Source organism: Mustela erminea, chromosome 5 (genome assembly GCF_009829155.1).
Source record: "Mustela erminea isolate mMusErm1 chromosome 5, mMusErm1.Pri, whole genome shotgun sequence".
In the NCBI taxonomy this organism is placed as follows: Eukaryota; Metazoa; Chordata; class Mammalia; order Carnivora; family Mustelidae; genus Mustela; species Mustela erminea.
The window spans coordinates 101,207,922-101,235,843 of NC_045618.1; the positions used below are offsets into that span (position 1 = coordinate 101,207,922).

General features: G+C 38.6%; 1 protein-coding gene and 1 pseudogene across 4 annotated transcripts in view; both read right to left on the reverse strand.

The window, feature by feature from the left end:
• Nucleotides 1–27,922, reverse strand: part of TXNDC16 (thioredoxin domain containing 16) — a 112,039-nt gene that overhangs the window by 66,536 nt on the left and 17,581 nt on the right. For all 4 annotated transcript variants that reach the window (XM_032344233.1, XM_032344232.1, XM_032344231.1 and 1 more), the window contains 3 exons: nt 27,584–27,657; nt 26,663–26,737; nt 1,241–1,362 (listed from right to left, as the gene is read on the reverse strand). In XM_032344233.1, the coding sequence (XP_032200124.1) occupies nt 1,241–1,362; nt 26,663–26,737; nt 27,584–27,657 (271 nt within the window). The remainder of the gene's footprint in view (nt 1–1,240; nt 1,363–26,662; nt 26,738–27,583; nt 27,658–27,922) is intronic.
• On the reverse strand, nt 4,169–5,421 carry LOC116591985 (annotated as a pseudogene).

Genomic DNA, 27,922 nt, shown 5'->3' on the forward strand with positions numbered 1-27,922 from the left:
TTGATGACAATTATAAACTATGGACAGTAAACCTGAGAGCCCTGTAAACAAAAACAGGCTAACAGTAGACAAAATAATAGTATATTATTACAAGTATATTAAACTCAGTGGCATGCTATGTAGCTATCAAGTTTTATGTTTATAAAAATTGTGATTTAATTTCATGGAGCATTTCCATTTTTTTTTTAAGATTTTATTTATTTATTTGACAGAGATCACAAGTAGGCAGAGAGGCAGGCAGAGAGAGAGGAAGGGAAGCAAACTCCCTGATGAGCAGAGAGCCTGATGCGGGGCTTGATCCCAGGACCCTGGAACCATGACCTGAGCCGAAGGCAGAGGCTTTAACCCACTGAGCCACCCATGCACCCCAGCATTTCCATTTTTATTATTTTTTTATTTTTATTTTTTTAAAGATTTTTTATTTATTTATTAGAGAGAGAGACAGTGAGAGAGAGCATGAGCGAGGAGAAAGTCAGAGAGAGAAGCAGACTCCCCGTGGAGCTGAGAGCCCGATGTGGGACTCGATCCCGGGACTCCAGGATCATGACCTGAGCTGAAGGCAGTCGTCCAACCAACTGAGCCAGCCAGGCATCCCTAGCATTTCCATTTTTAAAGTGTCTTTAACATTTTATATTAACATGATCAAGTTAAAACCATTAATAAATCAAAGTCTTGAAAGCATAATAATTTGTTCGTAAGATGTTTATAAACTTGACTACAAAATTATGTAATTTTGCATTTTACAGCTCATGGTGATGCTGTCAAAATTACATATTCTTTAAGTCAGGAAAAAGTCATCAACAGCAAATGTTAAAATAAAACAGAAAGCCATTCAGTCAATATTATTGAATATAGTAAAATACAATACCAGGTACCAGGAGGACCATAAGGAAATAAACATAGTAACTAACACTTATAGGACACCTTACATGTCAGGAAGTATCTTAATTACTTGAATTCATTTGGTCCTCACAATAACACTAAGGGGTAGGCCTAATTATTTTCACCACCTTACTTTTTACTGATTAGGAAACTCAATTTACGTTGTGCAAGTCACAGTGTAAGTCATGGGGGCAGAGCATCTAACTAGGCAATCTGGCTCCAGGGTTTTTGTTCAATTACATTACTATACTGCTTGCTTAAAGAAAGAAGACTTAATGGTAAGGATCCTATTTTAAGTCCTTCAACACATTCAGACAAGTGCAGAGGCACAAAAAAGATTAAGAGAAAAGTTAAATACCTGGTGTTCCAATGGCTCTTACGTAGGAGAATGCAATGCTGGCTTTTCCTTTCAGAGCACTTTCTATGTTCTGAAGGTCTTCCAGAGTAGAAATATATTTTACTTCATTAAAAAGAAGAGCACTGAAATAAACAGAGATACAATGGGTAGAAGAACCTGATATGTGGTTATTTAACACATGTTTTCAGTAAGTTAAAGAACCTAACCAAAAAAGAAACTTAACTCTTTTGAACAAATTATCAGCAGTAAGAACTTAAGCATTTTTTTTTTTAAGATTTTATTTATTTGAAAGAGAGGAAGAGAATGTTCGAGCACAAGCAGGGAGAGAGGCAGAGGGAAAAGGAGAGGCAGACTCACTGCTGTGTAGGGAGCCCAACACAGGGCTCAATCCAAGGACCCTGGAATCATGACCTGAGCCAAAGGCAGAAACTTAACCAACTGAGCCACCCAGGCACCCCAGAAACTAATCATTTTAATACTGAATTAAAATCACTCTCTTAATCATTTATCTATACCTGAGAACATCAACCAGGAATAGTTGTGAGAAATGGCACTCCTCCAACACAACTACCTTAATGTATGTAAGTTGTATGCGCTAACATCTTATACTGGCCCAATAATCCCTTACAAATCTCAGCCTTAACATATTTGAACTCTTTACACTCTACACTGAAGGCTTTTTCCCACAGCATATAAGGCTCTTATATGTTCCCCGCTGAGCATAACCTACTTCTCCAGCTCCATTGTGTTTACCATTCCTCATGTCTACCATACTTTAGGCACACCTCAAGGCCTTTATGCAGACAGTTCTCTTTGCTGAAAACTATTCCCTCTGCTCCTTCTCATATATCTGGTCTCAGTTTAAACATCACTGCCTCAGAGAAACCTACTCTGTTGGTCCTATGTAATTAGGTCTGTAGCATTTTTCTCTTTAATTTCACACTATTTGATCCTTTGTAGTACTTAACCACAATTTATAATTGCTTATATATGTATTTGCTTGTTTATCCCTGAGTCTCTTATTAAACTGTTACCTTCCTGAATGAGGGCCTTGCATATTTTAATCACTATAACAATAATAACTTAGAATAGACCCTAGTACACTCTAAGGAATCAATAAACATTTGTTGTATAAATGAAAGAAAAAGCAGGGTGGGAATTATTTATTCCCATTCATTTGAAGAAATGCACATCCAAAACAGAAGAGCTTACTCATTGAAAAATGCATTTACAGAATTGAGGAGCCAGGAACAGAACATAAAAGACGTCTCTTCATTCCTAACTCAGTAATTTTTCCACTTGACCAAATTCTTCCCAATCATCTTTTCAATATATAGATCAGACTAAGTAATCGTATTTCTTCATCCAAAAGAATTTTCTTTTTAAATTTTCTTTTTTTTTAATTAAAAGATTTTATTTATTTATTTGAGAGAGAAGAAAAGTGAGAGACAGAGCATGAGTGGAGGGGAAGGGCAGAGGGAGAAGGAGAAGCAGGTTCCCCACTGAGCAGGGAACCAGATATGGGGCTTGATCCCAGGATCCTGGGACCATGACCTTAGCCGAAGGCAGCCACTTAACCGACTGAGCCACCCAGGCACCCCTTAAATTTTCTACTTCTATATAAATTATTTATCCCTAACGACTCATTCCACTTAATCCCCCACATACACGTGTGTGTGTGTGTGTGTGTGTGTGTGTGTGTGTTAGGCTAAACTTTAAGGATTTTTAAAAACTGTTCCAAGTCCATATACTTAAATAAGCAAACTGTCTCCAATGAATTAGTCCACCAGAGTCTCCTCTTATGGAAAGCCACTGTCTGAGAATATACCAGTTTTCAAAGTTTCCGGCCTCAGGAACCTTTTGTACCTTTAAAAAATCACTGAGTTCCTCAAAGAGCTTTGGTTTATGTAGGTTACATCTATATGTAGTTAACAAAATAGAAATTAAGACAGCAATTTAAAAATTTTTGTTAATTCTTTTAAAAATAATAAACACCATTGCATAGTAATAATCTATTAAAAATAACTAAATTTTTCAAAACAAAAAAAAATTGGCATCATTTTATATTTTTGCAAATCTCTAATATTTGGGCTAAATGAAAGTCAGCTGGATTCTCATATCTGCTTCTTCAATCTGTTGTGACATCACACAACACACCAGATAGCTTTCAGAAACTGAATTCATAATAGAATGAAAGTGAAAAAGGCAAATAATGTCTTAATATTATTATAAAACTATAACGACTTCACGGATACCCTGAAATAGGTGCCCTAAATTACAGTGGCTTACATATTTACCTATACATCCTAGATCTCTTCATTTAAAAAAAAAATGTAAAACTTAAATTTCTTTAATTCCCAGGGCTTTTTTTTTTTTTAAGATTTTATTTAATTATTTGTCAGAGGCAAAAAAAAAAAAAAAAAAGGAGAGCAAGCGAGAGGGCCAGCGTGCATAAGCAAGGGGAGGGGCAGAGGGAGAAGTAGGTGCCTATGGGGATACCTACGTCATGTCAGGCATAGTATGAAGCATTCCATGGTAGTGGCAATTTTATCAGTTTGGGGACTGACTAGCTCTAAACTCCTTTTACTTGGGGGATTTCTGCTTTCTATGTCTTCACAGTGGGCAGAGCCCAAATCCCCACAAAAGCTAATAATATCATAAATTTGCTCTTCCAGGCTCCCTGCTGCAAGGCATGGCCATATGACCCAGAATCACTTGCCTGACATTCTGGATCAGGAGCCAGTGATGTAAAGAATAAGAATTATTTCAAGAGCAAGGAGCAAGGAGCCTGATGCAGGGCTCGATCCTGGGACTCCAGGATCATGACCTGAGCCGAAGGCTTAGGTGGCTTAACCAACTGAGCCACCAGGTATACTTCTTGTTTCGTTTTTAAAAGATATATTTACTGAGCAGTACTATTTACTAGATATTTTCATACATTTTCACGTAAACCCTCAAGGGTACTATTTAAATATTCTTTTGGCAAAAACTATAAATGTTATTTTAAACATTTTCACTTACAAAAAAATTAAAAAATCAATGATTGGTACCTTTTTACACTCTCAGGTTCCTTAATATGGACAGACTTTGCTGTTGAAATATCCCCCTACAGTTTCAGTCAAGGAGTGTATCAGAGCACAGACAAGGAGACCCCACCCTGGTGCTGGCAGGTCGACCCAGCCACCCAGACCTGTTTGATAGCATATAGGTTGAGATCCACTGGGACAATCACACCTGGCATGACCACCAGGGCTCTCTCCATGTGATTCAGTTTGTAATCAATGTAGTATTCCTGGGAAGACATGGCAGCCATCTGATGCATGGTCTGTTTCTGGTTTTGCTTCCTGCACTGCATGACAAAGCACTGTCTGAGTTGTCCAAGGCTGGGTAGGAAACACTTCTAGGAGAAAGAGAGCACCAGGACGAAGATGAGGCAGAAGATGAGGGCCACGGTGCCTGTGACCACCCTGTGGATCTTCATCGTGTTCTCAGCATGCTCACTGCTGGGGAGAGCCACAGCAGCTGGCTCGTGTGTGCCACCGAGCTGCCCCTCCCTGCCATCAGCAAGCACGGTGGCTGGACTAGCCGGGAGCCCCAGGTCACTGTTGTTGGGATGGTTGAGAGCAGAAGACCAACAGTGGACTCGGCCCTATCCTCACACAGGTGAAAGGTGTCCACAGCATCTAGGATGTCTTTGCCCTGTGTGTAATCTGGACTGGCACACTGGGAGTTGTCATCGCAGCGCCCCTGGAAGCTGTGGAGCCACGAGGCCGGGCCACACACAATGCGTCCACAGTCCCATATGTTCCTGGCCAGGATGATGCTCATCAATGATTTCCAAGAGTTAAGGATCCAGGGCTCAATGTACGTGAGACAGCTGGAGTCCAGCTGCAGGGTCTGCAGGTGCAGCAGGATCTCAAACACATGCTCCATGTACTTGATCTTACTGCCCAACAGGTCCTTTTCTCCAGGTTCTAAACCTAGTCCAGCGAGCTAACCATGATGGCCACCTTGTCCCTCTTCAGGCAGAGGGAGTGCCAGAAGATGAGGCGTGGAAAGTGGGTGAAGTTCAACTTGACCAAGTCATTGTGTTCCATGTGCAGCTCGGTGAACTTGAACAAGTCAGCAAAAGAGCTGCACGCCAGACTCCAGCTAACTGTATCCAATCTAAGTATTCTGTATTATACACACATGAAACAACCTGAGGGATTATGTAATCTGTCTGGATCATAGTGGTGGTCACCGGTAGAGCTGAGATTCAAACCCAGATCTTCTGACACTGAGGCCAGAACTTTCTAAACTATGTTTAGTATTGTCCACTCATAAATGGGAAACTAGGTGAAAAGGGAAGCAACTAATGAATATCAGGGGAGTCTCGGTGGCAATCTGGGTTGTTTGCTGCTTATACCTTTTGGCTACCTGTCCAAAATTACCCTTGAAATATTTCAATCCAAAGGGAGAGGACATCTAGTGAACTTAATTGGACTACCATGTAATTCTAGACTTGGAAATTACATCTGCCCATTTATCTTTACTGCTTTAGCAGCTTTAATCCATTTGCTTCAAAAATCTTATCTGGGAGTACAAATCTCCCTTTTTTGTTTCTCAAAAAAAACTGGCAAATATAAATTAACAAAGCCAACATAAGGGAGGCACCTACCTCATGTCAGCCATAGTATGAAGTATTCATACTATGGTAGTGGAAATTTTATCAGTTTGGGGACTGCCCAGCTCTAAACTCTGTTTTGCTTTGGGGATTTCTATTTTCTATGTCTTCACGGTGGGCAGAGCCCAAATCCCCCCAACAAAAGCTAATAATAATCATAAATTTGCTCTTCTAGGCTCCCTGCTGCAAGGCATGGCGATATGACCCAGAATCACTTGCCTGACATTCTGGATCAGGAGCCAGTGATGTAAAGAATAAGGGATAGAACAGAATTATTTCAAGAAGCAGTAGAGCAATAGTCAGCTTTAAAACTCAGACTAACAACAGTATCAGTGACACTCAGCGCTATTGCATCAGTCACACCCAGACTAGTTGTGGGTCATGTTTTTGACTATAATTTAGAACCGTATTAACTCTGAGTCCATTTCTCCAGCCCTTCTAGTGAGCCTGAGATTTCCTATATCCACTCCAAATCCTTTTCTGCTTAAGCCAGTCAGACCCAGATTTTGAGGGTTATCACTAAAAACACTCAGAAATGCACTCAGTCTTGCTTAATTTTCATAGCAACCATCTGAGATTAGTACTATCATTAACTCCATTTTATAGATAAGGTCATGGGGCTTAGAGAGGTTACCTTGCCTAATGTCCCAAAGCTCATTAAGTAGTCATTATCTGTGAGGTAATAATAACCAAAACTAATGACATTCACAATCTAATGATCTCCATGATTGTTCCCAGTGGCTTCCTAACTTTAAAACATTTTTAATGTCAATTTGTAGACTATGGGGATATCTAAAGACCTCGAGGATCCATTCACAAGCCTGTGCTCCTTTACTCAATTCACAAAGTAGAGAAATACTGAGAGAAATGGGTAAAAGGAAAAGTCTGTCTTGGCATATTCTTATTTATTGGTAGGGTGAAATAGCTTAAAGCAGTTCTGACCTGGAAGCTCTTCCTGTCCCAGAAAGGTCTTCCTTTTCCTTGGCATGCTTTTCCTGAGACTGTCCTATCACAACCATTAGAATATGGCCCAGAACTGAATGGGTGTCAAACAAAGAGAAAGAAGGATAGGGAGAGGGAAGGAAGGAAGGAAGGAAGGAAGAAAAAAAAGAGAAAAAGAAAAAGAAACGAAACTGAAGTCAACTTGAACCTGCTTTTGGAGCAGCAGGCCATTCAGCCTTTTATTCAGAAAAAAAGACTATTTTTACATTATGTTTCTGTCATTATTGCTAAAGAAAAAAAATCCCACTAAAAAGGAAATATTACCTTCTATTTTGCCACACCAAATCCCTATGACAAAAAAAAAAATTTTTTTTAAAGAAGAAAGAAAAAAATGGGGGGAGAGGAAGGAGGAAAAACAACACAGAGAGAGAACAAATTACTTTTATCTAAATTAATTACATTGTGACTGGGCAAATCCATGTACAAAATGAAATATCCCAAAATACTTATTTAAGCATTTTCTAAATTAATACAGTTAAAATATCAAACAAAAGCCACCTCTGAAATATAAATGGAGAGTGCAAGTAATAACAAATTCACAAATACTGGTCTTATTATTTTTGTCATATATTGTATATTCTCCTACTCACTTTCTCCTTATAAAATTTTATCACCAGAAACAATCTTGCAGACTTATAACATGAAAGGATTTCTGCTTCTCCCGTTTTTTTTTTTTAAAGATTTTATTTATTTATTTGTCAGAGAGAGAGAGAGTGAGAGCGAGCACAGGCAGACAGAGTGGAAGGCAGAGGCAGAGGGAGAAGCAGGCTCCCTGCGGAGCAAGGAGCCAGATGTGGGACTCGATCCCAGGACGCTGGGATCATGACCTGAGCCGAAGGCAGCTGCTTAACCAACTGAGCCACCCAGGCGTCCCTGCTTCTCCCATTTTTAACAACCAAACGTGAAGCTTCCAAATTCATTCATCCATCAATGCAGTATTTTATGAACACCTAATACATGTCATGCAAGGTGCTATGCACTGGTATAAGGACTTCGTATAATAGAGCAACATATCGGGAAATAATCATTTCCACCAGTTAACATAGAGCTGTGAGGAATTCAAATCCAAGCAAGTAATGTTTTATTACAATTTCCCAATAAAAAGTATATCACTATCAAACAGGAACCCACCTGACAATATTGTGCATTAACAAACCTGACACAGATAAAAGAATAAGCAATAGACCAATCCTATTAAGAAAGGACCAACACGGGTGCAGTTTAGGATCTTAGAGGAAGACACTTCTAAAAGTAGCTTTTTCCAGAGGTTCTATAATAAAGTCACCTTAAGACTCAATAGCCTGGCTTGGTAATAATATGTTAAAGAACAAAGTATTAGCAAAAGTTGTGATAGTTGAAAATACTTGAAGTTCATATTATTATAAGTAATATGTTCATTTAAAGGGAAAGAAACCGCTTTGTGACAAAACACTGTCTCAAGAATACCAAGTACCACATCTTAATGAAAAGTTCATGAGATTTCATTGTTTCTTATAGTCCTGGATAATCTTTCCTTTCTGAATCATTTCATGGTATTTAGGAATCAAAAATGACTATAAGAATGGTCCTTCTTGGAGCGCCTGGGTGGCTCAGTGGGTTAAAGCCTCTGCCTTCAGCTCATGTCATGATCCAAGGGTCCTGGGATCGAGCCCCGCATCAGGCTCTCTGCACAGCGGGAAGCCTGCTTCCTCCACTCTCTCTCTCTCTGCCTGCCTCTCTGCCTACTTGTGATCTCTGTCAAAGAAAGAAAGAAAGAAAGAAAGAGAAAGAAAGAAAGAAAGAGAAAGAAAGAAAGAAAGATCTTTCTTTGCAACTGCTACCTCATGGCTAGTATCACAGCACCTATCACAGCATGAATTCACTTCTGTTAGCACTGTGTGTGGAACAGAACCACAGGCAGACATCTGAATTTGGGTTCCTTTTTTTTTCTTAATTGCAAATTAAGAAAAAATAATTGCATTTTTTAAAAGATTTTATTTATTTATTTTAGAGAGAGAGATCACAAGTAGGCAGGCAGAGAGCGGGGAGGTGTGGGGGGCATGGAGCAGGCTCCCTGCTGAGCACAGAGCCCAATGCAGGGCTCAATCCCAGGACTCTGAGATAATGACCTGAGCCAAAGGCAGAGGATTAACCCACTGAGCCACCCGGGCACCCCAGACTTCCTGCATTTACACAGAAAAAAGCAACTAACACTCATAGAGTACTGGGTAAAATTCACAATTTATTTTCACAGGCATTACCTTCTTTGATCTTCATAACAATCTCATGAGGTGCAACTATAACATTTAAAGATGTGCAAAACTAGTAGTCAGAAAAGATAAATTGCTCAGATCATACTATGGAAAATAAGGAATGGGAACTCAAATACTCAGTGAATCCTGACTTCCTCATATATCATACAATTTTCCAATCCACATTTGAGATTATAGTGCCTCAATCTCCCATCCTCTACCTAAGCTGCCTCACACTGGTTAAATATATGATATTCTCAATCAGCAAATAAAGGTTAGCTGCTATCTCAACCTTCTTTTTCTAAATATTACCCTTTTACATCCAGAAGCTGGGAGTAAAATTTTCTTTATATAGTTATCAAACCACTCAATTCCATCAGTTTTGACTATGTATATTTTAGAAAGCAGGACTAAGAAGTTTTAGACTATAAATCCCAATTTTCATTTTTAACTTAAATGTTATTTATTTTGCAAATTGGTCAAAATTTCCATATGGTTCAAAACACAAGGTACTTCTGAGTTGAAGAGTTGTATCTATCTATAATGCCCTCCCCCAATCCCAGTTTCCCTACTTCATTCCTGTAAACCAACATTATCAGTTTCCTGTGAATCTTGAATATGTGTCCCATATACATATAAACCATAAACATGTATTTATATATGCCTCTGTTACAAGACAGTCCTCCCTGGATTTCTCAGTGTTCCTACACAGTCCAAGTCTCCCACAGATGAAACCTAGCATGACATTAACATTGGAGACTGTCTCCTCTGTACCTTCTAAGCTTGCCTCCTTTCTCTGAAACCATCAGCTCCCTTTCAAAAAGCAATAAAACCTTTCCTATCCCCCCTGGAGCCAAAGAGTTAAATTTAGGGGCAGAGATCTTCTCCTGCCCCAGAGAGGATCTGTTTACTTTCAGAGAAAAAAAAAAAAATAAGCTGAGCACTCTACCGCTATCTAGAAAGAAAGATTAAATGTGTCAACTCTTATAGAAGCTCAGAGATTCATGGGCCCCTGGGTGATTCAGTCAGTTAAGTGTCTGCCTTCAGCTCAGGTCATGATCCCAGGGTCCTGGGATTCAGCCCTGCATCAAGCTCCTTGCTCAGCGGGGAGCCTGCTTTTGCTTCTCCCTTACCTTCTCCCCCTGCTTGAGTTCCCTCTCTTGTTCAAATATATAAATAAAATCGAGTAAAAAAAAAAAGAAGCTCAGAGATTCATAATTTCTGAGTTCTCCTTCTCCAAACCTCACTGTAAGTCTAGGTGTAAGCATATGGCTCTCACATTGCTGCTCTGTGAAGACCTGGCTAAGGGGGACCTAGTATTACCATGCTACCCTGATTGCTGTCACTGCCGTGTGGTTTAACTTCTGATTCAGAGTCCTGGTGTTTCTGAATTATATATACAAGTAGGGTAATACCAGAGACCCTTCTGAGATTTAGACTTAATACCTGCTGTCTTACATACATGGTGCTGAGCTATACTCTCAACACTCACTTGGTTTAGTTTACTTAACATATCCTGAAATATCAGTGCAAGAAAAAAAAATTTTTTTGAGAGCAAGCCAGCAAATACACAGGAACGCACATGTGTGCTCACACATACATGTGCACAAGTAGGGGAGAGGAGGAGGAAGAGGGAGAATCTTAAGTAGGCTCCACAGCCAGCACAGAGTCCAACACCAACTGGACCCTGAGATCATGACCTAAGCCAAAATCAATAGTCAGAGGTTTAACTGACAGAGCCACCCAGTCACCCCAATGTAGGAAAATTTTAATAGACAGTAAGTCAGTATATTTTTACTCAGTGATGTTTTAGGAGTATTTTAAATATCTTACCAAAAACACTACTTAAGGGGCGCCTGGGTGGCTCAGTTGGTTAGACGACTGCCTTCGGCTCGGGTCATGATCCTGGAGTTCTGGGATCAAGTCCCGCGTCGGGCTCCCAGCTCCATGAGGAGTCTGCTTTTCCGTCTGACCTTCTCCTCACTCATGCTCTCTCTCACTGTCTCTCTCTCAAATAAATAAAAATAAAAAAAATCTTTAAAAAAAAAAAAACTCTACTTAACTGGCTGTAATGGTCCAAAAATAGATAATTCTTTAAATATTTTGTGTAATGCTTACCCTAACTTAATGTGTTTTCTTATTCTTCTATTTTTACTAACTTAATCTTTTTCCTAAACACAACTTTCCTATGTTCAGAGAAAAAAAGTTAGCTAAAACCTTGATCTTTTCTGTTGTCAAAGAATTCTCAATGAAAACATTCTACATAAGGAACAAGTTCAAATGCTTTGAAGAAAAAAAAAATTAGCATAGGTTTACACGTTTTTAAAAGTCAAATAAAGCAACACAAATATTCTCAAATACAAGTTTTGAGTACATATACAAGCATTTTGAGAAATATAAAAACAATCTAAATATTACATACAAATATTTCTTCTTCTTGATTATAATAAGGCTAAGAGGAGGACTTGAGTCAAATAACTGACAAGTTAATTGAAATTAACATGTCTGAATAAATGCCAGTGAGTTTTGGCTCATCAGTTTATTGCCTAATAAAATGTTTAATTTAAACTTAAAAGAATTATTTATATATAATTATATACCTACTATATAATATACTTATATATATACACACACATAGTTCATATATTTATTTAGTATCAGGTAGTGGTGTCTTAGAAAAAAGACAAAGTTCTTATGTATATATTTAAAATCAAATAACAGTGTTTTGGGGCCTCTGGGTGGCTCAGTGCATTAAGCCTCTGCCTTCAGCTCAGGTCATGATCTCAGGGTCCTGGGATCAAGCCCTGCATCAGGCTCTCTGCTCAGCGTGGAGCCTGCTTACCCTCTCTCTCTGCCTGTCTCTCTGCCTACTTGTGATATCTCTCGGTCAAATAAATAAATAAAATCTTTAAAAATAAATAAATATATAAATAAATAAATATAACAGCGTCTTAGGGAAGAAACTCAAGGATATAAACTAAAATAAATAAATAAGTAAATAACTGTTTAGCTCTGGGTAATGGGATTATTATGAATTTTACAAGGGTTTTTTATGGCTTTCTATATTTCTCATGCATTCTACAATAAACATATTACTGTAATCTAAGTTTGTTTTTCCAGTCTTCTTTAAAATAATAAAAATTCAATAAGGTCAAAGGACATAAACTTAATGCATATAACTATAATTATACATTATACTTGTTTCCCATACACATATATTATACATATATATACACACATAAAATATCAATATGTGCATGCTATTAGACAATGAAAGAAAATAACCCATTTACAATAGAAACTAAAGAGATAAAATACCTAGCAATTCATTGAAGTGTCCAGTCATAAGTCATGAAAACACTAAAACTCTACTGGAGGTCACAAAAGAAAAGATGAACAAATGGAAAGACGTCAGGTTCCAGAATGGGAAGATTCATTATAAAGATACCAATCATCCCTAAAATAATTTATAAATTTAATGCCAGTAGGATTTAGTCAGGGAGGGGAAGAAACTGGATGAACTAATTTTAATGTCATATGTAAACAAAACAAGCAATTCTGAAAACAGAAATACAAAGGCCTGCTCATATGAAATATATAAGACCTTCATATTATAAAGCCTCAATAATTAAAGCAATGGTACCAGTGTGTGTATGTGTGTGCGTGTATATATATATACATATATATGTATATATATATATATATATATATATATATATATATATATATATAAAACAATGGTACCAGTATATATATATGAAATGGTCCAAAGATAGACCCCAATATATATATACATGAGCATTTAATGATAAAAGGTAACATCTTGAATAATGAAGAGATTCACTAATCTCAGTTGTATTGACACAACTGTGTAGCTACCTGGCTAGTATAGAGCTAAATCCATTTCTATACTAGTTAAATTCCAAACATCAAAGATTATGTTTAAAATTGAAACCATTAAAACATTAAGAGAATAAATACAAATAGAATCTCATCTTTGACAAAGGAGCAGAAAGTGATTTAATGAAGAAAGGACAGCTAAAACAACTGGACATCCACATGCAAACAAATGAAATTAGACACTGGCTTTACACTTTCACAGGAATAACTCAAATGAAAACGTCTTCCATAAATCTTATAAAAGATAACATAGAAAATCTTGATGACCTTGGATTTGGCAATGAATTTTTGGATATAACACTGAAAGTACAATCTATGAAAAATGTTAAGCTGGACTTATTAAAAACTCCTGCTTTGTGAAAGACACGTTAAGAGAATGAAAAAAAGCCAAGCCCAGAAGAGAATATTTGCAACATGTCTAATAAAGAATTTGCATTCAAAATATACAAAAGAACTCCTAAATAGTGCTGGGAAAACTGGTTAGCTACATGCAAAAGAATAAAACTGAACCACTATCTTACACCATGTACCAAAATACATCCAAAATGGACTAAAGACTTGAATGTAAGACCTGGAATCATAAAACTCCTAGAAGAAAGCATAGGCAGTAAGCTCTTTGATATCTGTCTTAGCAATAATTTTTTGGACCAGGCAAAAAGCAACACAGGCTTTCAGAACAAACAAACAAATGGGATTACATCAAACTAAAAAGCTTTTACACAGTGACGAAAATCATCAGTAAAAGGAAAAGACAGCCTACTGTATGGAAGAAGATATCAGCAAATCGTACATCCTATAAGGAGTTAATATCCAAAATATATAAAGAACTTATACAACTTTAAAATTCCCAAATAATCTAATTAAAAAATGAGCAGAGGACTTGAATAGACATTTTTCCAAAAAAGACATACAGATGGCCAACAGGTGCATGAAAAGATGCTCAACATCACTAATCAATAATAATCATCACAGAAATGCAAATCACAACTACAATATCACCTCATACCTGTCAGATTGGCTATTATCAAAAAGACCAAAAAAAAAAAAAAAAAAGTGTTCTTAGGCTATAAAGAAAAAGGATCCTTTGTACAGTGCTGTTGGAAGTGTAAATTGGTATAGCCACTATGGATAACAACATGGAACTTTCCTAAAAAATTACAAATAGAACTGCCATATGATCCAACAATTCCACTTGTGGGTATCTATCTGAAGGAAACAAAAATACCAATCTGTAAAAATATATGCATTCCTATATTCATTGCACCGTTATTTACAATAGCCAAAATATAGAAGCAATCTAACTATCCATGGATGAATGGATTTTTTAAAATGTGACACATACATATACACATATTGTAGTATTACTCAGCCATAAAACAGAATGAAATCTTACCATTTGAGATAACACAGATGGACCCCAAAGTGTATTCTGCTAAGTCAAGTAAGTCAAACAGAGAAAGACAAATACTATATGATTTCACTTACATGTGAAATCTAAAAAAAAAAAAAAAAAAGAACAAAACAGATTCAAGGTGGGAGGGGCTGAGGGCAAAATAGGTGAAGGGGATTAAAAGGTACAAACTCTCAGTTATAAAATAAAGTCATATAAAGAGAAATCCATCAGTTTGATAAGAATCTGCCAGACCATGAGGTTGTTGATCTGTGCAGGTTATTAATGTGTAAGAGCTGCCTATTCGAGGATTTCTCTAGAGGCTGGCAAGAATACTGAACCAGCTGTCATTATATCTTGCTGGTCTGACAGGCTTGGAAATGTCTGAACCTAAGGACCCACTTTCCTTTCTTACCCAATGTTTTCCTGGCAGAACACTGTGGATTGTTAATTGCCATAAGCTGGAAAACAGTTTGCATTTACAACTGTAAATGTATTCATCCTTTTAACTTATGTAAGGATTTTCTCAATTCTTTAAGACAGGCAGTAAATTTTGGTTTCTATTGTCCTGTGAAAACATTAGGCCCCAGCAAAGCATCATTGTGTGAGGAAAATAAAGTGCTGCAGCAAAGAAAATAAAAAATAAATAAGTCATGGAGATGAAAGCACAACATGGTGACAGCAGTCAATGGTATTATAATAACTTTAATGGTGACAGATGGCAAGTGTTAGAATAATTTGCCAATGTATAAAAATATCAAATTACTATCATGTATACCAAAAACTAATAGGCTATTGTGTGTCAATTATACTTCAGTAAAATAAATAATAAAATTTAAAAAGACTTTTGGTTGTCAAAAACACAAAACTTCAACAATAAGAAAACAATCTAATTAAAATACGGGCAAAAGATGGGGCAAAAAAAATATGGGTGGCTCAGTCTGTTAAACATCCAACTCTTGATTTTGGCTCAGGTCATGATCTCAGAGTCATGAATCTGAGCCCATTGTAGGGCTCCACGCTCAGCAGGGAGTCTCCTTGAGATTCTCTTTCTCTACCTCTGGGCCCCCCACCCCTCTAAAATAAATCAATCTTTTTTTTTTTTTTTGGTAGTTTTTGATGTAGTGTTCAATGATTCATTAGTTGTGTATAACATCCATGGCTCATCACCACTTGTGCCCTTCTTAATACCCATTACCCAGCTACCCCATTCCCCTCACCCTCTCCTTTCTGTAACTTTCAGTTTGCTTCCCAGAGTCTGGAGTCTCTCATGGTTTGTTTCTCTCTCTTTCTTCCCATTCAGTTCTCCTCCCTTCCCCTATGTCTACTGTGATGGACCAGAGCAAAGGACCAAAGATGGAAAATAAGGATATTAAAAGATGCACAACATCATATGTAATTAGGAAACTGCAAATTAAAACAATGAGATATCACAACTGGAATGGTTAAAAATTTTTTTAAAAATTGACAATACTGGGGTACCTGGGTGGCTCAGTGGGTTAAAGCCTCTGCCTTCAGCTCAGGTCATGATCCCAGGGTCCTAGGATCGAGCCCTGCATCAGGCTCTCTGCTCAGTGAGGAGCCTGCTTCCTCTCTCTTTCTTTGCCTGCCTCTCTGCCTACTTGTGATCTCTGTCAAATAAATAAATAAAATCTTTTTTTAAAAAAATTGACAATACCAAATGCTGACAAGGATGTGGAGCAACAGGAACTCATTCATTCATTGTGGGTGTGAATACAAAATAGTACAGCCCACCTACACATGAACATTTATAGAAGCTTTATTCATAATTGTCAAAACTTGGACTCAACCAAGATGTCTTCAATAGGTGAATGTATAAACAAACACTGGTATAATCACACAATGGGATATTATTCAGTGATAAAAGAAATGAGCCAACCAGAAGAAATAAACAGACATTTCCCCAAAGAAGACATCCAGATGGCCAAAAGACACATGAAAAGATGTTCAACATCACTTATCATTAGGGAAATGCAAATTAAAACTACAGTGAGATATTACCTCACACCTGTTGGAATGGCTAAAATCAAAACCACAAGGAACATGGGTGCCTGGGTGCCTCAATTGGTTGTGTCTAGACTCCTGATTGTGGCTTAGGTCACGATCTCAGGGTCATATGATCAAGCCTGGTGTTGGGTTTCATACTGGGCATGGAGCTTGCTTAAGATTGTCTTTCTCTCCCTCTCTGTCCCTCCCCCACTCTTTCTCTCAAAAAAATAAATAAACACACAAAAGAAACAAGTGTTGGTGAGTATGTGGAGAAAAAGGAATCCTCATGTACTTTTGGTAGGAATGCAAACTGGTATAGCCACTCTGCAACAGTATGTGGAGAAAAAGGAATCCTCATGTACTTTTGGTAGGAATGCAAACTGGTATAGCCACTCTGCAACAGTATGCAACAGTATTTTTAACTCAAAAAGTTAAAAATAGAGCTACTCTATGATCCAGCAACTGCACTACTAGGTGTTTATCCAAAGGATACCAAAACACTAGTTCAAAAGGATACATGCACCCTGATGTTTATTGCAGCATTAATTATAATAGCCAAATTATGGCAGCAGCCTAATGTCCATCAACAGATGAATGGATAATGATGTGGTGTGTGTGTGTGTGTGTGTGTGTGTGTACATATGTATATACATACACATATATGTACATGTATACACATATGTGTATATATGTATACATACACATGTGTGTATATGTGCACACATATATGTACATGTATCTCTGTGTGTTTATATATATAATGGAATATTGTTCAGCCATGAAGAAGAATGAAATCTTGCCATTTGCAACAACTTGGATAGAGCTAGAGAGTATAATGCTAAGTGAAATAAGTCAGAGAAAGATAAATACCCTATGATTTCACTCACACATGGAACTTCAGAAACAAAAAAAAGAGCAAAGGCAAAAAAAAAAAAAAGAGAGAGAGAGAGAAACAAACTAAGACACAGACTCTTACTATAGAGAACAAACTGATGGTCACTAGAGGGGAGGTGGATGGGGTGGATGGGTAAAATAGGTGATGGGGATTAAGAGGTGCACTTGTCATGATAAGCACCAGGTGATGTATGAAAGTTGCTGAATCACTGATTTGTGCACTTGAAACTAATATAGCACTGTATGTTAGGTATACTAGAATTAAAAGTTTTTTAAAAATGAGCCATCAAACCATGAAAAGACATGGAAGAAACTTAAATAAATATTGCTAAGTAAAATAAGTCAATCTGAAAATCTACAGTTCTATGATTCCAACGATATGACACTCTAGAAAAGGCAAAACTATAGAGACAGTAAGAAGATTAGTGGTTGGGGAGTGGAAAGGAGGGATAAATAGGTGAAGCATGGGATTTTTTTCAGGCTAGTGAAACTATTCTGTTTGATATTATAATGGTGAATATGTATCATTATACATTTGTCAAAACTCACAGACCTGTACAACAGAAAGCCTGAATCTTACTGTAAACTATGGACTTTTGTTAATAATATATTGATATTGGTTCATCAGTTGTAACAAATGTACCACACTAATGCAAAATGTTAACAATAAGGAAAACTGAACACAGAAGAGAAAGGAGTTATACAGAATTCTCTGCACTATGCGCTCAATTTTCTCTAAATCTAATACTGCTCTAAAACAAAACAAAACAAAAACAAAATCTAGGGGCACCTGGATGGCACAGTCAGTCAGCTGAGCATCCAACTCTTGATTCTGGTTCAGGTCATGATCTCAGGGTCTTGAGGTCAAGCCACACATCAGGCTCTGCATTCAGCACAGAGTCTGCTTGTCTCTCTCCTTCCCCCTCTGCCCCTAATCCCCGTTTATGCTCATGCTCTCTCTCTAAAAATTAAAGTCTTTTTAAAAATATCTAGTTCATCCTCTAAATTGGAAGGGTAAGAGACTAGTAGTGTTGTCTTGTACACTCATAATCATATCCCAGAGAGAATTCCCAGTACCATGGGCAGAAATTCACAAGTCGCAGAACCTAGGTTTGATTTACTAACTCTTCTCTTTAATCAAGCTGTTTGTTTAGGACAAAATTGATCTGAAGACTGACAGAACAAACTGCACATCTAGAGGGAGAGAAGAAGACATATCATGGAAGGTAGGAGGTGCAGAGATGTGGTTTGGGGGAGAAATAGATCATGGGTGCTGCAGAGGGCGGGAACCCTGGTCACAGAGGAGGGAAGGAGAGAGGGAAAGAGGAATGCACAGGGGACTGCATATGGAAAACACTTCCCCAGAGCACCTGACAGGGAGAATGAGAGGAGCTGATTTTCGATATTTTTTGACAACCAGTGGGGCTCAAAGACTAGAGTTTTAGCTGTCCACAGCAAGATTGGTGTGGATCCTGGCAGGGGCTACAATTCTCCTGTGGAGAAAGAAGGCAGATAGCCTGGAGGCAGACGTTGATCGTAGGATTCTTTGGGACTCACTAGGAGAGGCAGTTCCCCATTCTTGGAGCGCATCTGGGAGAGGTGGACTAAAGAGACAGCAGGCACTATTTCCCTCTCCACCTCTCAGCATAGATGCAAAGACACCTGCTGAGGGCTGCTAACCTGGACACCAGCTCTTTGTTGCGGTTTACAAACAAACTCCAAACCTCTGCACTTTGGTGCGACTACTCTTCTGGGACAAACCTGTGTCACTCTCAGCACAGTGAGACCCTGCCCTATAGGACAGTGTAGGACCCCACCATGCCAGGTCCTTAAAGTTTGGAGTTTTAAAACACAACCAGTCTGCCTGGGATAGACCCCAAGGTGCACTGTGCTATCAGGAGGGCAGCCCTGCTGGACAAAGACAGGGTAAAGGCAGGTATCTGAGGGATGCCTAGGACACACGAGGGGAGATTCTTTGCCCTTCCAGGAGGACTTCCTGGACAGTGGCAGGCATATACTCCCCTCTCTAGGGGCAAGAGAAAGGGCTGGCCCCATTTCCCTCCCCCACCACCTAGCATAAACTAATTTCAATAAGCAGCACAATGCCAACAACGGTAGGCTAAACAGCTTACACCAAGCCTTGCCCCCTGTGTTCTGTTGCTGCTGCTGCTTTCTTGGACAAGCGTGCCTAAGAACCAGCGTGGTGGGACCCTCTCCAAGAAGACCAGCACAACCCTCCATCCTCCATATACCACATCTACTAAACATAAAGCTCTATAAAGCTTCAGCTCTAGTGGAAATAGCATCAGGTCTCTTTTAACAGAGGGGAGGGTGCCTGGGTGGTTCAGTGGGTTAAGCCTCTGCGTTCAGCTCAGGTCGTGATCTCAGTGTTCCAGGATCAAGGCCCACATCGGGCTCTCTGCTCAGTGAGGAGCCTGCTCTCTGTCTCTGTCTGCCTCTCTGCCTACTGTTGACCTCTCTCTCTGTCAAATAAATAAATAAAATCTTTTTTAAAAAATGGGTTCCTAGGTGGCTCAGTGGGTTTAAGCCTCTGCCTTCGGCTCAGGTCATGATCCCAGGGTCCTGGAATCGAGACCCGCATCGGGTTCTCTGCTTAGCTTCCTCTCTCCTTCCTCCTCTCTCTCTGCCCACCTCTCTGCCTATTTGTGATCTCTATCCGTCAAATAAATAAATAAAACCTTTAAAAAAAAAAAAAGACAGGAATACACTAGTTAAAACGTGCCACACTCTGGCCAAGATTCAAACACTCGCCACTGCAGGCAAGGAGAAACTCTGAAGAGGACTGACCTGAAGGAAAGAGGGGCCAAAACACACAGCATGAGAGTATACACTCTGACACACTTCCTGAAGCACCAGGCCCTGGACAGTACAGGACCTCTACTTCATAAAACCAATACTCTCAAGAGCAGGAAAGATAACAGGCTTTCTTCTCTTTCCTTTTTTTTTTTTTTTTTTTTTTTTGATACCTTATATATTTATCTGACACAGAGAGAACACAAGCAGAGGAAGCAGCAGAGAGAGAGAGGGAGAAGCAGGATCTCCGCTGAGCAAGAGAAGGAGAAGCAGGTTCCTTGCTGAGCAGGAAGCCCAATGTAGGGTTCAATCCCAGGACCCTGGGATCATGACCGGAGCCAAAGGCAGACACTCAACCAACTGTGCCACCCAGGTGCCCCCATAACAGGCTTTCCTAACACAAAGAAGAAAACAGAGACCTATACAAAATGCCAAGACAGAGGAATACATCCCAAAAGAAAGAATAAGAAAAGATCACACTGCCAAGGATCTAATGAAAACAAATATAAGTAATATTCCTGATCCAGAATGTAAAGCAACAATCATAAGGATACTAGCTGGGCTTGAGAAAAGCACAGAAGACAGCAGGGAGACCCTTATCCAAGAGATAAAAAACCTAAAATGTAGTCAGGCTGAAATGAAAACTGCAATAACCAAGATGCAAAACTGACTGGATGTAATGACTACAAGGATGGAAGAAGCAGAGGAACAAATAAGTGATATAGAAGACAAATTATAGAAAATAATGAAGCTGAAGAAGGAAAGAAAAATACTGGATCATCAATGTAGACCTAGGGAACTCAGTGATTCTATAAAGCATAATAACATTTGTATCATAGGAGTCCCAGAAGAATTGGGAAAAGAGGGCAGAAGGTTTATTTGAAGAAATTACAGCTAACAACTTTTCCAGTCTGGGAAAGGAAACAGCTATCCAAATCCAGGAGGCACAGAGAACTCCCATCAAAATCAACAAAATCAGGCCAACACCAAGAGAGATCATAGTAAAATTTGCAAAATCTAGAGATAAGGAAAAAATACTAAATGAAGCAAAACAAAAGAAGTCCCTAACAAATAAGGGAAGGCGAATGAGGTTAGCAAAAGATCTCTCCACAGAAACTCAGCAGGCAAGAAGAAAGTGGCATGATATATTCAACATGCTAAATGGGAAAAATATACAGCTCTTAAGCTCTTCATATCCTCTATTGCGCAAGGCTGTCATTCAGAACAGGAGAGATAAAGAGCTTCCTAGACAAACAAAAGGAGTTTGTCTAGCCTTCAAGAAATATTAAAGGATACTCTCTAAATGGGAAAGAAAGATCAAAAGTGACAAAGACTAGAAAGGAACAAAGAAAAATCTCCAGAAACAACAACAAAACAAGTAATAAAATGGCACTAAGTTCATATCTATCAAAAATCACTCTGAATATAAATGGACTAAAAGCTCCAAAGGACACAGGATGTCAGAATGGATTAAAAAAAAAAAAAAACCTTCAATATATGCTGCCTACAAGAGACTCATTTTAGACCTAAAGACACCTGTAGATTGAAAGTGAAGGTATGTTGAAATATTTACCATGCAAATGGATGTCAAAAGAAAGTCAGAGTAGCCATTCTAATATCAGAGAAGCTAGATTTTAAAGAGACTATAACAAGAGAGGAAAAAGGGCACTACATCATAATAAAGGGGTCTATCCAACAAGAAGATCTAACAATGGTAAATATTTATGCCCCCAACTTGGGAGCACCCAAATATATAATATAATTAATAACAAACATACAGGAATGCATTAGTAATAAAATAATAATAGTAGGGGACTTTAACACCCCCCACTTACATCAATGGACAGACAATCCAAGCAGAAAATCAACAAAAAAATATGGCTTTGAATGATACACTGGACCACATGGACTTAAAATAACAGATATATTCACAACACTTCAGCTCAGAGCAGCAGAATACACATTCTTTTCAAGTGCACATGGGACCTTCTCCAAAATAGATCACATACTAGGTCACAAATCAGGCCTCAAATACTACAAAAAGACGGAGACCATACCATACATTTTCCAATCACAATGCTATGAAACTTGAAGACAACCACAAGAAAAAAATTGGAAAGACCACAAATATACTGAAGCTAAAGAACATTCTACTAAAGAATGAATGGGGGCACCTGGGTGGCTCAGTTGGTTAAGCAACTGCCTTCAGCTCAGGTCATAGTCCCAGAGTCCCGGGATTGAGTCCCGCATCAGGCTCCCAGCTCCGTGGGGAGTCTGCTTCTCCCTCTGACCTTCTCCTCACTCATGCTCTCTCTCACTGTCTCTCTCTCAAATAACTAAATAAAAATCTAAAAAAAAAAAAAAATTTTTTAAACGAATGGGTAAGGGAGGCTAATTTTCAACAAAGCAGGAAAGAATATCCAACGGAAAAAGGACAGTCTCTTCAACAAATGGTGTTGGGAAAACTGGATAGGAACATGCAGAAGAATGAAACTAGACCACTTTCTTATACAATACACAAAAATAAATTCAAAGTGGACAAAAGACCTACATGTGAGATAGGAAAGCATCAAAATCCTAGAGAACAAAGGCACTATCTCTTTGACATCAACCATAGCAACTCCCTACTACATACATCTCTGGAGGTAAGGGAAAGAAAAGCAAAAATGAACTACTGGGACTTCATCAAGATAAAAAGTTTCTACACAACAATGGAAACAATCAATAAAACAAAAAGGTAGCCTTTGGAATGGGAGAAGATATTTGCAAATGACATATCAGATAAAGAATTAATATCTAAAATCTATAAAGAACAAACTCAATACCCAAAAAACAAATAACCTAGTTAAGAAATGGGTGGAAGACATCAATAGACATTTTTCTAAAGAAGACATCCAGATTATTCAACATCATTCATCATCAGGGAAATACAAATCAAAACTACAATCAAATACCACCTCAGAATGCCTAAAATTAACAACAAAGGAAACAAGTGGTGTGGCCACTCGGGAAAAGAGTATGGAGGTTCCTCACAAAGTTAAAAATAGAACTACCCTAGGATTCAGTGTAGTTCTCGCACTGCTAGATATTTACCCAAAGGATACAAAATACTGAATTGAAGGGATACATGCACCCCAATGTTTATGGCAGCATTACTAAGAACAAGCAAATTATGGAAAGAACACAAATGTCCATCAACTGATGAGTAAAGAAGATGTGGTACATGTATGTGTGTGTATATATGTATATACATAATGGAATATCACTCAGCCATCAAAAAGAATGAAATCTCGCTATATGCAACAATGTGGATGGACCCAGAGTGTATCATGCTAAGCAAAATAAGTCAGTCAGAAAAAGACAAATGCCATATGTTCTCATGCAGATGTAGAATTTAAGAATCAAATGAACATGGGGGTGGGGTGGGGAAGAGGCAAACCACAGAACAGAGCTTTAACTATAGAGAAGAAACAAGATTGATGGAGGGAGGTGGGCCAGAGATGGGCTAAATGGGTGATGGGCATTAAGGAGAGAAACTGCTTGCCAGGCACTGGATATTTCAAACTGATGGTTTTAGCACCTTAAAGCAGAATGTCAAATTGAAAGGTATTTTTTTCCTTATGGTTATTTGGAAGGTGCAGCTATGACATGGCACATTATCTAGCACAGTTCTTCAACATTCTAAATATCACTACAGAGAATTTTTGTAAAATATTATATTCCACATGTCATTTTTCTTACATTTTAAATTAAAATGAGGACATTGCCTCTTTGCAATTCTACATTTACATTCCCCCCCGCCTCAGTTTCTTCTTCCCATGAGTGTTGGTGTTGTGTCAAATGCTCCCTGAATAACCTGTATGTTGACTACACCTACATCTCTACTCCTCAGTGGTTCAAATTCCCACAGGTCCCTACTGGAGACTCAGGTCTGATGGGCATTCCCCTTATTAAAATATCTTCCCCTGTCAATCTGTTCTTCTTCCTTGCCTACTTCAGATGTTAATCAGAGAGGATTTGGGGTACAGTAAGATTGGAAAGACAGAAAAGAAGAGATTAGGGATTAACTTCGAGTTTGTAGTCTTGCTGATTATTACCAAATTAGCCCTTAGCAAATCCAGTTAACTTCACCTCCTAAGCATTAAAAAGAAAATCCCCTCTTTGCTATCTCTATTTTACCTCCCTAGGTTGTATAATAGACACACAATGCTTTCTATGTGTGCTTGGACTTCACAAATCTGTCTCACGTCCACCAGAAAGAGCTCGAAGGTACTAATCTGATTACATCACATACTGCCTACAACCCTCTAGTGAGCAATCAAACATTGAGGTGATCAAGACAGTGAGCCCAACTTAAGTAACAATCAAGTCTTTATTCCCTCACTGTAACAGGAAGGCAAGCCAGAGGTCAATAGAGAGGCACAGTTCCACAGGGCTCCATTCCTTGCCACAACCACCATGGGCCAGCATTAGGCAAGGGTCAGGTGGATGCAGTCACATACATGGGGGCACCTCATTCCAAGGGGCCCCAAACAAAAGGCTCTTGACTATAGACTTGTGGTCCAAGGGGAAAGGAAGGGGGAAGAGCCAGACACGGAAAGATACTGAGTCAAGTGGAGGAAAGTGCCTCAACCAAAGACCTCTGATAAGAAGGTCTTAGCAAATGTGCCTAGGAGGTGCCTCAGTCAAGGTCCCTGATAAGGAGGCCTCTGTATAGGGACACCTGGGCTAGAAACACAGGTTACATATGAGCATGTCTGGCCTAGGTGCCTGAGTCCTAGATCTCAATTTTTTTAGAAAATAATGCACTGGGCACACAGCCAGGCTGGTGCGGGCAGGGCACCTTTCCCCTATGAGAGCTGCCAGACAAAGACCGTAATTGCCTATGGTAATGACTCATAGGTCACACAAGGATTCTGGCTTGGAGCTAAACTCCTCACTCTTCAGTGGCTACTCCAAAGCCTCAACTTCTTCACATGGTAAACAAAGATCCTTTCATCTGAACCCCATACCTACTTTTCTGCTCTCCTCTCCTGTTTCACATTTCATACTGCAGTAAAAACTGCACCCCTCCATAGGGCATCCGGGTTTGCTCAGTCAGCAAAAAGTGTCTGCCTTTGGCTCAGGTCATGATCCCAGGGTCCTGGGATCAAGCCCTATATCGGGCTCCCTGCTCAGCAGGGCGTCTGCTTCTCCCTCTGCCTCTCCCCCTGCTCTCTCTCAAAAAAATAAAAATCTTTTTAAAATTTTATTTAAAAAAAAAAAACTGCCCCCTCCCAAAGTATTCTAACCTCCATGCCTTTGCTCAGTTTCCCCCGCCTCCCCACCTTCTGTTTTTTCGCCAAGCAAACTCCCACTTATCCTTTAAGATTCATCCCAAGTGCCACCTCCACCAGGAAGCCTTCTTAACAAATATCCACCTTCATTCTAGACACAAGAAATTTTTCCCTGTGTTGTGGATCCTTATTCCCTCATACATAGAAGTTGCTACCAATTTACTTACTACTTAATATTTCCTGTTTCTGTATCTGTCTATGCAACAAAACACTATATTCCTAGAGAACAGAAGCCATACCAGCTCTTTGGAATTCCTCTCCAAAAGGCCACCACTTACTCTTTACAACTGGCTTCTTAGTCTACAGGTCTTAGGCTCCATCACTGGCAGGGATTTCTAAAATCTTTTCATTTATATATGATGGGTACTGGAACATTTAAAAGTGTCCATTTTCAAAATGATAACCACAACTTTTCACCTATAAGTTTTGAGTTTCCTGTCATTTAACTTTCACCCATTTTTACGGGAATCCAGTCCAAGAGGAGAAGGAATAGGGTAGCCAAGTAGACAACAAAGATACTCAATGTCAGCAAAGGTCTAAGTGCCAGCAGTCCTAATATAACATTAAACTGGAAAAGTCCATGTAACCTGTATCCCTGATTAAGTTGTAGCTTCTAGCTGTGTCACTGAGGAGGAAACCAGACTCCATTCAGGGGGAGAATACAAGAATGGACTCCTCGTGGGCCTAAATCCTAGGTGTAAAGATTCCATGCCAGGGAAGTTAAATTTAGATTCTCTCTCTCTCCCTCTCTCAGTAAACACTAAGATGTGTGCTGGGACTATCTGCACTGTTTCTGCACCTACCAAGTAAGCACAGAGCTACAGACTCCAGAAAAATCTGGCTGGGATGAGCACGCCAGACATTTTAAAAATCCCAGTGAGAATAGCAAAATGAGCTTCTTACCTGGTAAAAACCTTACTCCACAGTTATACTCAAAAGGAAAAGCAATACTATCACCATGTGATTGTGTCCTCTCCTATTTCCTACATAAAAATGTTTTTGTATCCTCTGCCATTCAAGACATTTGAGATCTTCTACATAGGGAGAAGATAGACCAGTAATATATGTGAAATGAATGCCTACAAATATAATGTTAAAACCCTAAAATATTTTAATGGATTGTGGTAGCCTCTAATGAAATCAAGAGATAAACAAATGAATGGGTACCTCCATACTTACAAGAGAACATGAGCAACGATGGCATTCACATCAAACAGAGTATCAGGAGGGAATTCTCTAAGTAAGATGTTGCCCCTACAAAAAATTTCAAAAAGTATTACAGAAATATTCCCTTGGAATTCATTTTTCTTGTCTTTCCAATACAGTAGGTTGTAAGTTCTTTGATGTCAGAGCCTGAATGTTATCTATTACCCCATGTTTCTCCCCTACCAGCATGCTGACCATAAAACACACAAAAATATTTATTGAATATTTACACTCAATAAATACGTTGACTTTGAGGAGCTTAGACCCTGGGCTAGGCAAAAAGACTGGGAAAAACACATGAGTCTCAACAAGGCTTCCTACCAACTTCCCAGTCATATACACACACATTCCCTAAATGGGCTGGGAAAGAAGACAAGTTGCAGAGAAAAAGAAGTGTCCTTAGCAGTTGATCTCTGAGGAGACAGAATCTGTCCCCTCTTCTTAGGCCAAATCCAAATAGTGGGGAAAAGACTCTGAGAAACCTCAGAGAGACTAGCATACCAAAGTGGAGAGGAATCTTTAACTGGGACATTGGCAGATCTTTCAAAAATACATTTCTTCCACACCCAAATATGGACCTGACAGATCTACTCAAAACACTAAATTTGTTAAATGATTACTTTTTAGGCACTTATATAGTAGGAATTTACATAAGAATTCTCATGAAATATTCAAAACAAGCCAGTGAGGTAGGTTTTAGAGTTATTTTATCTCATTTTATAGATAAGAAAGCTGAAGCACAGGTAAAAAAAATCTATGGCTTAGACTGTTTGCTAAGCTTCATATGACTCCTACTGCATGCAACTTTATTCTGACTTAGTGATATTTTGTATATTTTAACATTCTAGAAGTATAGCTTTATATCTGCCTATCACACTCAAAAAAATACTGTACCTGAATAAATATGCTTTCATCAAATCCTTCTCTTTTCCACAGTATCTTGATGATTCTTCTTTGACACAATTAACCTTTAAAAGATTATATTTAAGGTTTAGAGTATATATCAAAAGGTCAAGTTTCTTGGTTAGGGAAACAAGAAGGAAAATTAAGCAGTACAGTCTGTCTTCAGGTCAGATTTTTTATTTTACTTTTCTTTCTGATTTGTATCCTATAATTGCTCATTTATTCAAGTGCTTGAGGTAACCCTAAGGAATTATTTCTACACCTAATAGTTCTATTTAATTGTACTTAAGCATTTACATTTAACTCATCCTTATGGAACAAGTTGGACGT